Source organism: Hylobates moloch, unplaced genomic scaffold (assembly GCF_009828535.3).
Source record: "Hylobates moloch isolate HMO894 unplaced genomic scaffold, HMol_V3 SCAFFOLD_8, whole genome shotgun sequence".
Taxonomy (NCBI): Eukaryota; Metazoa; Chordata; class Mammalia; order Primates; family Hylobatidae; genus Hylobates; species Hylobates moloch.
In genome coordinates, this window is record NW_026652283.1 from 86,730,250 (window position 1) to 86,748,977 (window position 18,728).

Sequence of the window (18,728 nt, forward strand, 5' to 3'; positions counted from 1 at the left end):
ACTTTCCTTTCTTACAGGTGAGCAGTACCATAGCTTTTAATAGTAAGGAGTGTGTTAGTTCCCTAAGGCTGCTGTAACAAATGACCACAAACTGGCTTCAGACAACAGAATTCATTCTCTCACAGGTATCCCAGGGCCATGTTCCCTCTACAAACTTTACAGAAGAATCCTCCCTGAACCTCTGCTACTTTCTGGCAGTCATTGGCAATTCTTGGTTTTCCTTGGCTTGTAGATGCCTTACTGCAGGCTCTGTCTTCACGGTCGCATGGTCTTCTTCCTTCTCTTTCTGTGTCCAAATTTCCTTTCATATAAGGATACTAATCATTAGATGAGGGCCCACCCTAATCCAGTATGACTTCATTTTATCTTGGTTACATCTTCAAAGACTCTATTTCTTTGAGTTAGGACATCAGTAAATCTTTTTGGGGGGACAAACTCAACCCACACCAGGGATCCTCTTTCAAATAGAAACACCTCCATCTTAGAGTGGCCTAGACCCTTCTGAAGGATTTCTTCCATAAGGAGGAGAGTTGTCCTTTTTTTTTAGATTGGTAAAGTTTTTATATAGGGAGTTACAGTATCAAAAAGTTAGTAGAACAACATAACCTAAAAACCCTCCTGCTGAAAACATCCAGAAATGAGGGTAAATATATATCAACAATTACTTTAAATGTGTAGTTAATCTTCAAAGAAAGAAATCCTAAGATGCTAGAAATGAAAGGGGGGCAGAATATTAAGGTAGTAAGTGTGTGAGTGGACAGTGAGGCTCCTGGCATTCAGTCACCATAAAATTGGAGCTTGGTTTGGGCTTACATAGGATGGAGTGTCAGAACAAGACCCTTGTGGCTGGGTGCAGTGGTTCACGCCTGTAATCCCAGCACTTTGGGAGGTTGAGGCAGGCAGATTGCTTGAGCCCAGTGGTTCGAGACCAGCCTGGGCAACATGGAGAGACCCACATCTCTACAAAAACACGAAAATTAGCCAGGTGTGGTGGCGCACACCTGTAGTCCCAGCTACTTGGGAGGCTGAGGTGGGAGGATGGCTTGAGTCTGGGAGGTTGAGGCTGCAGTGAGCTGAGATTGTGCCATTGCACTCTAGCATGGATGACAGAGTGAGACCCTGTGTCAAAAAAACAAAACGAAACAAAAAACTCTTGCATAAAGGAAAGTTCTTGTCAGGCCACAACCTAATGAAATGGTGATAGGTGAGGGAAATAGTTTTCCCATTGATAGAGGTGAGAGGGTAACTCACCTCTACTTGGCTTTGTGTGGAAAGGAAAAATAAATTTCACCTAAGAAATTGAAATGTTGTTCTTGTGCCTTGTAAAAGGTTGAAGTTGGAGTGTATACTCCCCAAAGTCTAGGAATTCCTAAGCCAAGGTTGAAACATCAGTATTGGTCCCAGAGTGATGACACTGCTATGGTAGCCAGCCAGAGCAAATGCAGAACCACGCTCGAAGTGTGCCACAACTCTGGCCTCGGGGTTCTTACAAAAAAAAGTCCCATAGGGATGAGCTCTCAGCAAAAAATGACAAAACACAAGAGGAGACATTCCACAGTGAGTGGGAGTCAGTAGACGCACAGATAGGTGACCTAGAGCCCCTGTACTCTGAACTTGAAATGATAGCATGACAGCCCAAAGGGGAGTAGAAAAAGAAGAAAAGCCCTGTATTTATTTTATGAGACCAAAATAACCTAAATACCACAATCAGATGAAGACAGTATAAGAAAGGAAAATTATAGGCCAATCTTATTTGCATAAACACAAAAGTCCCAATTAAAATGTTAGCAAACTAAATCCAGCAGTTGTATGTTTATGAATATGTAGGAACTTAGATCCAACAAGGGCTTATTTTAGGATGCCAGGATCATTTAACATTAGGAAATCTGTTGATGTAGATTAAAGAAGAAAAACGTTTTCTCAATAGATGTGGAGAAGTCTGAGGCTAATTCCCCCAATAGAATATGCATCCCTCATGCATGAATAAATAAGAGTGATCACAGGCTGTCATTGACTAAGACCACTAGACATTTTAAAGGAAGTGGAAGAAACACGGTCTCAGGAATAGGTCAAACTGAAGAGACAATATATCTGCAGCAAACAGCTACAGGACTGTTTAAAGCCAAGCAAGTGCAGAATTGAGGTAAGGTTGTGTCTGGGTGTGGGATGGGAATACATGGGGCTGTTTCCTGGTAATACAGATATTGCCCTTTTGTTTCAGTTTTTCTTCTTTCGGGGACGTGGCCTGCATGGCTATCTGCTCCTGCCAGTGTCCAGCAGCCATGGCCTTCTGCTTCTTGGAGACCCTGTGGTGGGAATTCACAGCTTCCTATGACACTACCTGCATTGGTCTAGCCTCCAGGCCATACGCTTTTCTTGAGTTTGGTTTGTAACCCTCTTTCATATTTATTGTTCTCTTCCATGGTGTTATATGTGTAGAATTTACAGTTTAGGTTTGGCTTTGACCATCAAGGGAAACCATTGGAGATGCAAAAACATGTCACTGAAGAACAGACTTGTACCATGAGATTTCATAGCAATTGAAGTGGCCCGGAAAGCGTCAAGGTTTAACACTCTGGCTTTTCATCTCCACAGAGCCTGGGGGCAGGGTGGAGGAAGGGTGAAATGTGTAGGTTATAACCCACAGCTCTCTGAAGCTGGGGTCAGCAAACGATGGCCCATAGGCCAGCCGCCTGTTTTGTAAATAAAGCAGAATGCAGCTATGCTTATTCTTTTACATGTTGTCTGTGGCTGCTTTTGCCCTACGACAGCAGAGTTGAGTTGTGACAAGAGACCGTGTAGCCACCAACCTAAAATATTTACTAACTGGCATTGTAAGAAACTTTTGTTGACCCCTGCCCCAGAGCATTACTACTCAAAGGGTGTTTACCATCAGGAGGTAAGCACAGAAAGTGAGAACTGGTGTTTAGAAATTCTTACAGTAATTTAACATTCCTTTGATTATTTTTTATTGCTTTTTAAAAATCAAAATATCAGTCTGCAGTAGTTTGGAAGTAAGAAAAAAACAGTTCCTTGACCCAGAAGTTTGCTCTGGAAAATGATACATCTTTTCTAGGCTCTGCCAGAAAGGCCTTGTCGAGGCTTAGAGACTTTGGAACACGGCATGATAATCATAGTGTGTGCCCTATTTTGGTCAGGTGTGGGTCATTTTGAGCTCTTGGGAGAAGAGGAATGGAGATGGGAGTTGGGGGACAGTCTGTGCTCTCCGTGTAAACAGCTGCTGACTCTGTGATGTTCTTAAACAAAGGTTTGGCAGCATTTGTTATAAATGGTCAGGGGGCAGAACCAGCACCTGGAAGTGTTGCCACTTAGGCTTTCTGGCTACTCCTGCCATAGCCCTCACATTCCTTCATGTGTTCTACTGACTAGCCCATCAGGAATGGGGCTAGCACCCTCTTTTGGTGTCACCCTGGTAGGCAGGCTCCAGCCTGGTAGACCAGTGATAGACTGAGAGTTCTGCCCCTGAGTCTCCCTGTGAGGTCTTAGTCAAGCTTGTGCTCTGGGCCACACTTCTTTCTCTGAAGAGGGCTGCTAGTCCAAAACAGACCACAGCTGCAGCATCCCTGGGCTGGGAGTTGATTTGGAGCTGGATAGACCTGTGTTCCTCTCTCTCCATATCTCTGCATGTGCCTTCCTTCTAAAGCCATATGCTTGATCTGATGGAAGCCCCTTTTCCAGCATCATGTTTGCTCATTGTTGAGTGGGAGTAGAATGAGTCAAAGTACACTGAGAGTAGAATTATACATGATTTTGCTTTGCCAGTATGTATGAAACTTCTCTTCAGGAACTGTTCAGATTTGGTAATGGATTAATACTAACATAAGTTTAAGAATTAAAATGAATACTTTTCAAATATATAATCCTAGTTTGTACAACATATTCATTTGTAATTTTTTTCAAACAAGCCCTTTTTTTTGAGTTAATCAGGTCAGGAGTAACTGTCTCCGTTTTTCAAGCTTAGAAATATTCTGTAAATTGTCTAGGGTTGTACCGTACTATCAGAAGTGGTAAAGGACGAAGACGCATGCCCCTTTCCCCCTGACTGTCTCCTCACTGAGGTTCTGTGATGCATTATTGCCTTTTTAGTCAATCACATTTTAATTATTCTGCTCTGAAGAGATTGATCAGACAGTGTTCATATTAGCAGTCATTTGGCCTTTATGTTTAACTTGACACTTTTCAGAATCTGGCTGATTTATTAGCTCTTAGAAATGTGAACTTCAGCCGGGTGCAATGGTTCACGCCTATTATCCCAGCACTTTGGGAGGCTGAGGCAGGAGCATCCCTTGAGCTCAGGAGTTTGAGACCAGCCTGGGCAATGCAGTGAGACCTTGTCTCTACAGAAAAACCATTTAAAAATGAAAAAAATTAGCCAGGTGTGGTGGCACACATCTGTGGTCTCAGCTACTTGGGAGGCTTAGGTGGGAGAATCACTTGAACCTGGGAGGTCAAGGCTGCAGTGAGTTGTGATCGCACTACTACACTGCACTCCAGAGTGGGCGACAGTGAGACCCTATCTTCAAAAAAAGAAATGTGAACTTCATTTTGTACATACTGTCTTATAATATGCGTTCTGATGAAAATGCTTAACTTGTGTTGCTCTCTTTTTGCAGACAGCATCATTCAGAAAGTGAAGTGGCATTTTAACTATGTAAGTTCCTCTCAGATGGAGAGCAGCTTGGAAAAAATTCAGGAGGAGCTCAAGTTGCAGCCTCCAGCGGTTCTCACTCTGGAGGACACAGATGTGGCAAATGGGGTGATGAATGGTCACACACCAATGCACTTGGAGCCTGGTAAGTGGCTTGTTGTTCCCTGATGTTGATAAAGTGATATTATGTATTTCAAATGGACGTTGATTTTTTTTTCACTAGAAAACTATTTTTTTGGGAGAGGGAGTGGTATAAAATATGCTGAGAAAAATATGGACCAATCCTGTTTCTTGGTGGCTGTTATAAAAACTTTGACTACAGGCCAGGTGTGGAGGCTCATGCCTGTAATCTCAGCACTTTGGGAGGCCAAGTCAGGCGGATCACTTGAGTCCAGGAGTTTGAAACCAGCCTGGGCAACATGGCAAAACCCCATCTCTATCAAAAATACAAAAAATTAGCCAGATGTGGTGGCTCATGCCTGTAGTCCCAGCTACTGCAGAGACTGAAGTGGGAGAATCACCTGAGCCCGGGAAGTCGAGGCTGCAGTGAGCCATGATTGTGAGCCACTGCACTCTAGCCTGGGTGACAGAATGAGACCCTGTCTCAAAAAAGAAAAAAATTGGCTATTATGACAGTGGATTGGTTTGAGGGGAGGCTATTGTGATGAAATTCAGGAGCCGAAGAGTGACTTGGCAGGATATTTTCGTTTTTCTTTTCCTTCTTCTTCTTCTTCTTTTTTTTTTTTTTCAAATAGAGACAAGGTTTCGCCATGTTATAGCCCAGGCTGGTCTCGAACTCCTGGGCTCAAGCCATCATCCTCCTGCCTTGGCCTTTCAGAGTGCTGGGATTACAGGTGTCGGCTACCACGCTTAGCTGGCAGGTTATTTTCTTAATTAGGGTGAAGTCTACAAGTTTATTGTTTTTAAATTTTATGTTTTTATTTATTTATTTAAGTCCAAGTTGTTCTGACAGAACTACAAGTTTAAATGTTATAAAGAAGATTCATTCTCTTTTTCTGTAAGTTACTTATTTAACTGTATAGATTGGAAAATATATATTATATATATATAATTTAATATATTTAATAAAAATATATAAAATATATATAATATATACAATATATTTATATAAAATATATAAATATTATATAAAATATATATAATATATTTTATATAAATATTTTTATATAATATATATTATCATATTATTTACTGAAATGTTGTAGATCTGAAACCCCCACTCTTCTTATTGGAGGGAGGACAATGGGGATGAGAGCATTGGGCAGGAGGCTGGAGCCAGGGCTTCTAATGTTCTCACTGTCTGGCTGTCTCTGAGACCTGGGATCTCCCTGTGGATTTCAGAGACCCATCTGAAGGAAGAGGTCTTAATGAACTTGATCACAGTTCGCTGACATTCCATGCCTTTGTCATTAATGTCATTAGTCACTCAATGCTTATCACATAACAAAGTATGATTTTTTGCACTCCTGTTTATAGTTACATACAATTAAACTAATATTTAATTAAATTGGATATTTACATTCTAAGAATTCTATAATGGCATAAGAGCTGAATCCTTTGCTAAAAGAACTGTCTACACTATAATAGTCTTAATTATTTTGTTTTTAACTGTTTTATGCTAAACTCATTTCTTGAATTTTAAAAGTGATGTATTATATTCATGGTTTTGACTTAACTTTGTGTTTTAGTTTAATGCGTTTCAACCAATACTTGGATTGGCTCTCATTCCAGTCAATAAGTGGTTCTAGTTTATATTGAGAATAAACTTAATTTTTGTAAAAGGAAGACTGGGTAATTGAGTCAAGATTCTCCCTTACCATATATGAATGCAGGCATATCTTTGTAATGTATGTTTTGTTTTTTAAACACTTAGACAAGAGGAGCAAATCCAGAAAGTGTCACCTTGCCCGTCTTTCTAGGACATTTTACTGTGATTTGATTTACCTTATTGTCCTGAGGCTAGAATCTTTACAGGTAGCATATTCTGTTCTAACAGTAACTTTTAATTGCTCATTGGAAACTCTAACACACTAACAATAGGCATAAGTTGGATTGTGGTGAGGTATTTGTGTGTGTGTGAAATATAAGGGTAAGAAAGGAGTATAGCGAGAGAATGGGAGGGACACCATTTAATTGTGTGAACCAAAATCAATTTCAGTTTACAGAGAAAGTGAGCATTTGTTCTAATTATAGTTCTAGAAACAGCTTGTAACTTGAATAATCAATGTTTCCCTCTTTCCAATTATTTTAGAATTTTAAAAATTGCATTTGCTGTGAATTGCTCTAGAAGTGCACGTGACATCACATATTGTTATTGTCAGAGAAAGAGGACAAGTTGAATGTTGAGGCATATAATAGAAATGCTTTAAACATTTGACAACCAATTACAAATAAAGCCTTGGTCCTCTCTGGTAGTATAAGAAACTGTTTTATTTACTTATTTATTTAATTTTTTTTTGAGACAGGGTCTTGCTCTGTCACCCAGGCTAAAGTACTATGGTGGGATCTTGGCTTGCTGCAACCTCCACCTCCAGGGCTCAAGCTATCCTCCCACCTTAGCTTCCTGAGTAGCTCGGACTACAGGCACACACCACCACACCCCGCTAATTTTTGTATTTTTTTTTATAGAGATGGAGTTTCACCATGTTGCCCAGGCTGGTCTTGAACTCCTGAGTTCAAGTGATCCTCTCACTTCAGCCTCCCAAAGTGCTGGGATTACAGGCATGAGCCACTGTGCCTGAACTTTTTTTTTTTTTGAGACAAGTTCGCTATGTTGCCTAGGCTTGAGTGCAGGGGCACAATCACGGCTCGCTGCAGCCTCAACCTCCCAGGCTCAGGTGATCCTCCCACCTCAGCCTCCCAGGTAGCTGGGACTACAGGTATGCGTCACCATGCCTGGATAATTTTTCGTATTTTTTTTTTTGTAGAGACAGGGTCTCACTATGTTGCCCAGGCTGGTTTTGAACTCCTGGGCTGAAGTGATCTGCTGCCTGCCTCAGCCTCCCAGAGTGCTGGCATTACAGGTGTGTGCCAGAAATTGTTTTAGGATTTTTCAGCCTGATCCCTATTGACATTTTTGCATCAGATAATTCTTTATTTTGGAGGCTGTCCTGTGCATTCATTGTAGGATGTTTAGAAGCATTCCTGGCCTGTATCCACTAGATGCCAGTAGCAGCCTGTCTCTAGTTGTGACAACCAGAAATGACTCCAGACATTGCCAAATATCCACTGGGGGGCAGATTGCCCCTGGTTGAGAACCACTGCTTTAGATAGAAAGGAAATTAAGCACTTGAAAAACCTGTGCTTGCCTGGAAAAGAGCCTTTTTGTGGAAGAAACTTTACTCAAATACCCACATCCATTCTGTCCATCATTTCTTGCCTTTTTTCCCTCTAACTTCTGCTGCTTTTACAATTAATATGTTTGTAATTCTGTGTTTAACATAGTGAACCTATCATTAGTGTAGGTCTAGTTAATGTCTTCATTTATTTTTCTTTCATATAGAAATTACTTACACTAGACACTTGTTTTTTTTTTCATTGTGAAGCTCCTAATTTCCGAATGGAACCAGTTACAGCCCTGGGTATCCTCTCCCTCATTCTCAACATCATGTGTGCTGCCCTGAATCTCATTCGAGGAGTTCATCTTGCAGAACATTCTTTACAGGTAACGTTTTTTTTTTTTTTTTAAACAGTTTAAATTGAAGGACATGATAGAAGAAAGTGATAGGGATACATTTTATCTATAAAACTGAGGTTTTACAATTTTTCAAAACTAATACGAATTTTATTATAAATTTTATTCTTTGTAGTAAGTTGAATGAATGTGAAAGTTGCTCTTTTATGTCTATTGTCCTAAGAGGCAGGAGGGGCCTGCCAACATATTGATAAGAAATGGAGAATTTGCTACAAGGACATTAGACACCCTGTGGCTCTTGGGACCCCAGGAGTCACTCCAGGGACTGGATTATTTACCTAGGACAGAAGTTTCATTCTCTGATTTTAAGGTTCAGGCTCTTTTTCTCCTGAGAAAAGATTGTCCCGTAATCTGATTTGTATAATGCAGATGCCACCTTCCTTGTGTCTTTGTCGAAGAATTATGTATCACCAGGAAGTTCCTTCACTGGTCTGCTCATTTCAAAGGAACTTACTATTTCAGTGCTTTTTAAAAATAGTTTTAAAATTTTGAAGTATTTTAAGAAGTATTTCAAGAAGGTATCGGCCAGGTGTGGTGACTCACGCCTGTAACCCCAGCACTTCTGGGAGGTTGAGGTGGGTGGATCACATGAGGTCAGGAGTTTGAGACCAGCCTGGTCAACATGGTGAAACCCCATCTCTACCAAAAATACAAAATTAGCTGGGCGTGGTGGCACATGCCTGTAATCCCAGCTACTCAGGAGGCTGAGGTGGGAGAGTCGCTTGAAACCGGGAGGCAGGGGTTGCAGTGAGCCAAAATTGCGCCACTGCACTCTAGCCTGGGTGACAAAAGCAAAACTCCGTCTCAAAAAAAAAAAAAAAAAAGAGAAGGTATAGAACCATTATTAGCATCAACAAATAGATACTACTTTTAAAGATAGTGCCACCATACTCACACCCATGCATATAGTGGGTAAAGTCTGAAGCATGACTGTTGTTGAACCTCAGGAGACTGATGTAGACTGACCTGTTTGGAGAATGGCAGCAGGCCTGTGTTATGAGTGGTATCTGCCTGTTACCACATCCTGCCTTTGATCAATGTGTGTTGTGGTTTCTACTCTTACTGTTGATGATTGCTCTTAGCCAGATACTTACCGTCTGTTTGTTTGTATACATTAGAATTAGTACCTGGCCAGCAAGATGGTTAAGACATAGTCCCTGCCTTGGGGGCTCTCATGGCCCAAAACAGTGTGTGGTGGCAACCCTAAGGAGGCAGCAGTGCCTGGAGATGGGAAGAATTAGAGAAAGCTAGGTCTGTTAAGGTTTCTGAGCGGTGGAGGGATTGGTGGCTCATTCCAGGTTGAAGACTTAGCACAATCACATGGGGACAGGAGGCACATGCTGTGACCAAGCTGTTGAAAATGATTGTATGCTAACCCTGATCTGGTGCATAAACAGGAACTTGTGTCTCACCCAGCCAGGGATTTTGTACTGTCAACCATACAGACAAAAGGCAGAGTAAAGTGCTTTATGTCACAGTGTTTCCTTTCATCTAAATATCCCTTTCCTTGTGTTCCTTGTATTTGTTTTAGGTTGCCCGTGAGGAAATTGGAAACATTCTGGCTTTTCTTGTTCCTTTCGTAGCCTGCATTTTCCAGGTGGGTGAAACGATATTTTGGTCAGTGGATTAAATCCATGACCTTATTTTGTTCTTCTGTTCATCTATCAGCAAGTTTCTAGATGTGATTGTTGTTCCACCAAGGTCATGGTTCAAATCATGGACAATACCAAGCCCTTAGTGGAGGACCTTAGGCCCATCCTGCCCGGTCCTCTCATTTTACAGAGGAAGAACTTTGTGCTCAGAAAGGGAAAGCCCCTTGTTCATGGCCAAGGGGCTATTGGCAGCAGCAGAACAGAAACCAGCAGTTTGGATTAGACTTCCCAGAAGGGAGGGATGAGATTACATGGGGATTGGATTAGGCCTGACTAGTGAGTGGCAAGATACTGCCTTGTGCTTATTATTAGGACAGTCCAAGCACAGAAGTGTCCTTCTATAAAAGTAGCATCTGTGTATGTGTAGTTTTTAAAATATAGGTCTAGGCAGGCATTGTGGCTCACACCTGTAATCCCAGTACTTTTCAAGGCCAAGGTGGGAGGATCACTTTAGGCCTGGAGTTTGAGACCAGCCAGGGCAACATAGCAAGACCCCATCTCCGAACTTTTTTTTTTTTTTTTGAGACGGAGTCTTGCACTGTTCCCCAGGCTGGAGTGCAGTGGCACAATCTTGGCTCACTGCAAGCTCTGCCTTCCCGGGTTCACGCCATTCTCCTGCCTCAGCCTCCTGAGTAGCTGGGACTACAGGCGCCCACCACCACACCTGACTAATTTTTTTGTGCTTTTAGTAGAGACAGGGTTTCACCATGTTAGCCAGGATGGTCTTGATCTCCTGACCTTGTGATCCACCCGCCTTGGCCGCCCAAAGTGCTGGGATTACAGGCATGAGCCACCACAAAAAATTTTTAAAAAAATATATACATATATAAGACTAGGTCAAAGAACTGCTGTTTGTTGTTGTTGTTGTTGTTGTTGTTTTAAATAGTAATACCTTCTGACTCAAACCTGTTCTTTAGGAACTGAAGCAAACATTAGAACATTAGAGGGTTTTGATTAGTTATTTTCAAATAAGCTGTGTACTAAGGGGTGGCATAAAGAGGCGCTTTTGAGTCCCTCATAGGCAGAGTTAATTCTAGTGAAAGCCTGGCTCTAATTCTCTTTCCTTGTCTTCCATATGGACTAGGATTTTAGCACTCTCTCTGAATACATATTTTTTCTCCCTTTCTTTAACATTAAAATTTCTGTTCTTAGGACACTTTCCTTCTCTTCCATATACATCCTAGAATGGTTTATTCTTAAGAATTACCCAGGCCAGGTGTGGTGACTCATACCTGTAATCCTAGCACTTTGGGAGGCCAAGATGTGTGGATCACTTGAGGCCAGGAGTTCAAGACCAGCCTGGGGAACATGGTGCAACCCCATCTCTATTATAATAAAAATACAAAAATCAGCCGAGTGTGGTGGTGCATACCTGTAGTCCCAGCTACTTGGGAGGCTTAGGCATGAGAATTGCTTGAACCCTGGAGGTGGAGGTTGCAGTGAGCTGAGATCACACCACTGCATTCCAGCCTGGGCAACAGAGAAAGACATTGCCTAAAAAAAATGAAAAAGCATAACCTGATTATGCAAAAAGAAATTTTCAACCCATGAAAATGCACTCATTTTTTAGAAAACAAGTCTCCAAGACCTTGGACATAGCCAGTGGCAGTTTCCTAGAGCTACGTTTTAGGATTGCAGGGATTGTACAGTTCCACCTCATTCCTTCAACTGTGTTCCTAGTTGGATAGCTCACTGCCTCCCTCTGTAGATTGAACTTTGTCCATTGTAGATTGATCCATGTTCAGCGATGTCCTTTTTAAAAAAAAAAAACAAGAAAGCATTGAACCAAAATACCTTTTCCACCTTTTGCAGAACAAGAATGGCCCCTTTTATGTGTAATAGTCATACACAAAATACCAGTCACTCTCCGTGCTGTGAGTCCTTTCCCCGACTCAGAGATGCTTTGGAAGACATGATAAGGAGGGTGCCCAAGGGAAGAGTGGTGCTCAATGTAGTCGTGGCTTAGGAGAAACCAAAATAGTAAAAGCATGGCCGCCTCTCACCAGCTTGCTTGCCTGTCCTGGCTCCCTGAAGGAAAACTTCATTGGGGGGGCCAGTCAGTCACGTTAGGGTCCCCTGTCTGCAGCCTGGCTGTCTGCAGCTTACCTGCAGCTCTTCTTTCTTTACTACCAACAGCCTGGTCATTTCTGTCTATTTCTTTAACTTCTTTCAGATGTGCCATGCACTAATTCTTCCTGTGACATCTATTTCACTTTCCTTTAATCTTCCAAATCCTCACTTTCATCTAATAATTAGCAGCAGCCTAACCAGTGGGTCCACGCTTTACTATAATGAATTCAGTTTAATCAGCTAATGTGAGGGAAATGACACTCTTCATGGAAGCTGTGGGAGGTGAATTTTGCATATGATCTAGTGGCCATTTTATCTCTGATTGAAATTCCTCTTCTGGTCTCATTTCAGTGCTATTTGTACCTGTTCTACAGTCCAGCCAGGACTATGAAGGTGGTGCTTATGCTGCTCTTTATTTGCCTGGGCAACATGTACCTGCATGGGCTGAGGAACCTCTGGCAAATCCTTTTCCACATAGGAGTGGCTTTTCTGTCTTCATATCAGATACTAACAAGGCAGCTTCAGGAGAAGCAGTCTGACTGTGGAGTATGAGGATGACACTGTGATGAATGGATTCTTTGATTTTCTTTTGAGGATCAATCTATGTTTCTCTTTCTGCCTCTCTACTTTACACTCCAGTTTCCATCCTTTTCAGCCAACTGAACTGAAAAACCAGGAATTGGGGATGTTAAACAGTTGCAGTGGAAGTCATGAGGTTGCTTGATACCCAGCCTTGGTTCTGTGCCGAGCATTACTGCAGGATCTCCATCCAGTTCAGCATGTTTACTTAGGACGGCTGGATCTGGGGGCTCATCCAGAAAGAGCTTTATTGGAAGAGAGAAAGGAAATATTTTGGTCTTTTAAGTTGAATGATACAGTAAACCACTTGATTCAATAATACTGGTTTTAGTAATTGGGAGTTGTCTCCAAGGAACCACTTTAAAATCCAAGTCAGCTTTCAGTCTAAATATAACTTGGTTAGTTTTTTTTTTTTTTTTTTCAGAGGGTCAGTACAGGATGAATTAAAAACCTAAAAATATGGTTCATAAATATAAGCTAGATAAATTTTGTTTACATTTTTCCGATATCTTAGGTTTGATATACCTTTGGAATATTTAATTGTATTTTGGATATAAATTGGACTTCATTTAGGGTGAGGGCAAACTTAAGCTGAGAAAATGGTTAAGAAATCTGAGTTTATTTAATTTATATGTAACCTTTTATGGTGGTGGGACGGTGTGGGTACAGAAATGTTTTATATTTATTTGCAGGGTGTATCTGAATATTTTAAAAATTAATTGAATAACCAGTACTACTAGATGATAAGTTTATCAGCATGAGCAGAAATGAGAATTTCAGGATTACTTACAATTGACCACAACCTGGAGTAGGTGAATGAACATGGATTTAGTGGCACTTTACAGATCCGCTTGGGAGGGGCTGCTGTCATCAGCCTTTTCAGTAGAGCTGAGTGCCTGTTGTTTTAATGATGATGACTACTGTACCCTGTGTACCTGTTCCCAGAGTGCCTCCAAAATTAATTACTCCTCTGCACCTTTCCCAGTCATCTTAATTAGCTTGAGGGCCTCATTTTTTATGAACAAGAGTTAAGTAGCTGTTAACTTTTTAAAGCTTGATAGAGATATAATTAACACATACTCTGGAAAGTTACTCTCTTTCACTGTCAAAAAATTGATTGATCACAGTTTTCCAAAATATGGTTCTGGATAAGATGCCTTAGGTTTCCCGAAATTTCAGCCTGGCTTGTTTAGTACCACGCAGGAGGCCATTTTGGGAGTTTGCTCTTTGGATTGTTCTTGGTAGGACTCTGGAATCTGAATAGTTCAACCACAGTTGCATGGAACACTTTGAGTGTTCAACTGCATTATGTGGTCTTGATAAATTTTTTTAAATCCTATTTTGATAGTTTTTAAAAGTGGAAAACCATTATAAGAATTGAGTAGATAGGGAATGTAAGAATGTAGTTTTAGAAAAATTCAATTATATTTGATTATCACTGATATTGTTATTGAGCTACCTTGTTATGATTTTAAGAAAAATAAGTTTATATACTGGGAACTATGTTGGGAAAATGTTGCCATAGTAACTTTATTTTTTATAATAGAATTTTCTATTTTTGACCAAACATAAAATATCTGGATACGGGCCAGGCATGATGGCTCATGCCTGTATTCCCAGCACTTTGGAAAGCTAAAGCAGGAGAATCGGTTGAGGCCAGTAGTTTGAGACCAGCCTGGACAACACAGTAAGATTCGTCTCTACAAAAAAAAAAAAAAATTAGCCGGATGTCATGGCACATGCCTGTAATCCCAGCACTTTGGGAGGCTGAGGCAGGAGGAGCCCTTGAGTCCAGGAGTTTGAGGCTTCCATGAGCTATAATCACACCACTGCACCCCAGCCTGCGTGACAGCGTGAAACCCTGTCTCTAAAAAGTCTGAATATGAAAATTATATTGGCAACATACTCAGACATAAACTCCAAAGTTGTCTCTACACTGATTTCACATCTGCATAATTTTCTGCATACCCAGCAGGTGAATTTTCAGTTTTTCTGGGAGACAATTTTGAAAGATGGTGAAATAGAATGGGAAGTTAAGGAGGGGAGGTAAAATGTTTTAAATGAGAAGAAGAAAAAAGCTTTAAAAGTCAATAACACTTTGGGAAGCTGAGGTGGGCAGATCATGAGGTCAAGAGATCGAGACCATCCTGGCTAACATGGTGAAACCCCATCTGTACTAAAAATACAAAAATTAGCTGGGCATGGTGGCGTATGCCTGTAGCCCCAGCTACTCAGGAGGCTGAGGCAGAAGAATCTCTTGAACCCAGGAGGTGGAGGTTGCAGTGAGCCAAGATCGAGCCACTGCACTCCAGCCTGGTGACAAAGGAAGACTCTGTCTCAAAAAAAAAAAAGTCGGTAAGAACGGCTTAAAAATGGACTGTTTTCTTTTCCTGTGTGGCATTGGGTTGCCATGTAGACCTGTACCCCGGGTGCTTTGGGCATCTGAGCCTATGATCCATATTCAGCAGGCAGTAAAGAAACGGTCCTTGAAGATGAGTCCTTCCTGGTAATGCTTCCTGACCACCGAGGCACTACCGGAGATGTTATCCACACCAGGTCGAATGTGTGTGTGGATATCAGTTAACATCTACATGGGGTGAGATTGACTTTTGCAAACAAAAAGGAAAAGATGCATTAGAAAAACAGTACAAGTAATGACCACAAAAACATTGTTTGACTGAAATCCAGCTAGCTAAAAGAATCCTCAGCTCACTGAAGGAAGAGACTGAAAATAGGAAAGAAGTTCTGGTGATTTCATCTGAGGGAAATCCCCAGGCTTAGGTTTGACTTGGTTCAGGGTTGGAGGTTTATAGCCTCTTGTGTGATCCTTGATACCAGCAAACTGGTTCCAAATGCCAGGAGTTATCCTCACTCCACCATGGACTCACTGTTGTTGTAGCACTTTTGTTTTCCCAGTAGTTAAATGCTACCTGTGCAGCTGACCTCACTGGGCTAGATCTGGGAATAGATGAAATAATGTTGAAAACAAAACTTTAGAGGTGCCTTCTGCTATCAGATGCTGCAAGGCCTTGAGCATCAGAGTGTGTTAAGTCCCATCTACTGTATCAAGGCCAGAGTGTGGCTCAGTGCTCTTAGGAAGGGTTTCCCAGCCAAGGGGCCAGAGCCCAAAAGGTTTCCCCTTCCCTAATAGGCTAATGAACGAAACATGTAAATCTGTTTTCCCCTGTTAGGCTAGCCTTACTGTGATGAGGACTGTACCTAGCTTTCCTTTTCCTGGGTGGAGACAGCTGGGGCATATTCGGGTGGCATTCCCTCTCAGTACCAGAGGCCCCACTGCCTGCAGCTGGAGGCATATGACCATAAGCTCCTGGTTTTGCTTTTTGGGCTTGCATCCCTCTTTTCTGTGAACTCTGGAGAATGCTGGAATTAAAACATTTAAGCATTTTGATTAAATAAGCTTGAGCTCCTCTGTTCTTTTCTAGGTGCTCTTGTTCTCCACCTCTCCTGCCTCTTTCTACCTCTGCCCTATACGCTCCAGCTCTGGAGACAGAGGCTGAAACTGGAGTCTCTGGAGGGATGAGAAAACCATCTTTAATTGTAACAAATGGGGTGGGTAGATGAGCTTCAGAGTGGGAGCAGATTGCATTGAGGTTCAACTCTCCCACCCATGCCTGGGAGTCAAGTCTTGGAGAGGAGTAACACTCTTGGTGGTCAGCACAGCTCAAAGACAACAGCCAGCAGGCCAGCAGCAAGGCTGGCTGTGTGAGGCATAGGAAGCAGGGCATAGGTAGGGAGCAGAGCTGGGGGTTCTCTCTCTGCTGGAAGATAGCAGCTGCCCCTTGGCATATGGGGGTTGCATGCTGCACCTTGTAGCCAGGGCTACCATTTGCTGTTCTGTGAAGGAGTTGGCCACTCATTGTAACATGCAGGACAGTGGCCTTCTGAGAACCTGCTGCTTGCTTGCACAGTGCAGCACAAGTGAGGACAGGCAGGGGTGGGAGCATTTATGGTGATCAGATGTGCCTGGCAAGCCCCTGTTCAGACATCGCTCACATTCCAAATGTTTTCGCGTAGAATATTGCACAGGTCTGGGGACACTCTACCTGTGCACCGTGAGTGTTTATAATGGTGGAGAAAGAGTGTAGATGTGCCGTTGAGAGATAAGGTGAGGGAAAGAGTGCACCAGTCAGCTGACCGTCAGCTGGCTAGGCTCTTCACTGAGTCCTATGTCGCAGTGCACAAATCACTGCCCATCAGGCCTCAGTTTCCTCATCTGGTAAATGGTGATAACATCAATCTGCCCCCCCCCCCCCCCAGGGTGCTGTTATGAAGCTCAAAAGTGGTAGTGGAGGGTAATACTGGGTGAATCCATTGTGTGTGGGGGGAGAAAGGCTTTATATTCACCTGGTACATGAAGGTTTTTCTGCTTCAGGCAGCACAGCACAGCCATTTCTTCTGGCCTTTACAAAAAGGCATTTTGTTATACTACAGTGTAAACAACCTCATTTTTTCACTCCAAAAGGTAGCAGCCCCTCTTCTTCCCACCCTGGACCTGCCTTTCACTCCCTGGGCACAGAGCGCATAGTACCATTGGTGTTTGGTTTATTCCAGGATCCAAGGAGCTGGTTCTGCTGGTTGGACCAAACCTCATGAGCCAGCCACCCCTGACCCAAATGAGGAGAGCTCTGATTCTCCCATCTGGGAGCAGTGATGTCAAACTTCTGTTGCTGGGGAAATCTCATCAGCAGGGAACCTGTGGAAAAGGGCTTGTCAGTGAAATCTGGGAATGGCTGGATATGGAAACATCTGCCCATGTGTACTGATGGCAGAGCTGTTGCCCACAAGCGCCTTTTATTTAGGGTAAAATTAACAAACCCACTCTATTCCTCCGACCCATGCTTGGTACATATGACCTTCTTTAACCCTTACATTTCTATGATTGTGGGGTTGCTTCAGAATTGTTATTTCATGAATCAGTCATATGATTTGATCCCCCAGGATTCTATTTTGTTTAATGGGCTTTTCTATTAAAAGCATAAAATACTGAGGCTGATTTAGTCAGGGCAAAACCATTTACTTTACATATTCATTTTAAATACTTGCTGTTCATGTTACACAAGCTTCTTACGGTTTTATTGTAACAATAAATATTTTGAGTAAATAATGGGTACATTTTAACAGACTCATAGTAGTACAACCTAAACTTGTATAAAAGTATGTGAAAATGTTGTATAGCCATTTATATCCTATGTATACATAAATTAAATGAGGTGGCTTCAGAAATGGCAGAATAAATCTAAAGTGTTTATTAACATGTGTCTTTGCACTTGTGTGAAAAATTCTGAGTTATGAATCCTTTCCTAGACAGTGTAATGTGGGCCTGACATAATGGGAGGGGGTTGTTGAGAGAAATGAAAGTCAGGTCATCTTGTCCAGTGAGGCCTAGACAGGCGCAAGGGCTCAAATAGTCTTTAGTACTAATCCCCAACCAAAATAGCGGTCACAACAATGCCCTGGGGGCTGGGAGGCCTCCCCACTTTGCAGGCTCTGCCCCTGCCCTGCTATGTGCAGCAGGCACTTTCCCTGCTCTGCTTTTTGGGCTCTTGTGTACTGTGAAGGTGAAATTTCATCTCCCAGGACCAGCCTGACCACAGAATGGCCACCAGGGGGCGCAGCTGCTGGCCACCTCCTCAGGTTTCCAGCCAAGGGAAGGTGGCCTTTTGCAAAGGCCGTTCCTTTAGCAGCTAATAAAATTTCCAGAAAGAAAGCAAATGCACTATCCTCTCCTGACCATCCTCTAAACACATTGGGGAATTCACTCTCCAAGAGTCTGCACCATCTGTCCTGAATCAGAATCTTTTGGAGGAAGGCAGTGACTTCCAAAATAAACATCTGAGTTACTGGGTGCTGGGATTTGGTAGTTGATAGTTTTCAGACACCATCTGCTTCAACCACTTTTTTGCTCAGGTTGGGAAGCTGAGGCTTGTTCTAGGGAGCCAGTGACAGTAAAGTTCGGAGCTCTGTTTCCCCTGAGCAGGAAACAAGTGGCTGTCCCCCACTTGGCAGTACCCACAAAGAATAA

At 42.3% G+C, this 18,728-nt stretch overlaps 1 protein-coding gene across 2 annotated transcripts in view; it reads left to right on the top strand.

Annotated features, from left to right (window-relative positions):
• SEC22C (SEC22 homolog C, vesicle trafficking protein) overlaps window positions 1–17,958 on the top strand; it is a 33,954-nt gene extending 15,996 nt beyond the window's left edge. For both annotated transcript variants that reach the window (XM_032161950.2, XM_032161949.2), the window contains exons 3-7: window positions 2,222–2,385; window positions 4,635–4,814; window positions 8,236–8,354; window positions 9,916–9,981; window positions 12,458–17,958. In XM_032161950.2, coding sequence (XP_032017841.1) covers window positions 2,222–2,385; window positions 4,635–4,814; window positions 8,236–8,354; window positions 9,916–9,981; window positions 12,458–12,658 — 730 coding nt within the window. In that variant the 3' untranslated portion in view covers window positions 12,659–17,958. The remainder of the gene's footprint in view (window positions 1–2,221; window positions 2,386–4,634; window positions 4,815–8,235; window positions 8,355–9,915; window positions 9,982–12,457) is intronic.
• Window positions 17,959–18,728: the final 770 nt, after the last annotated feature.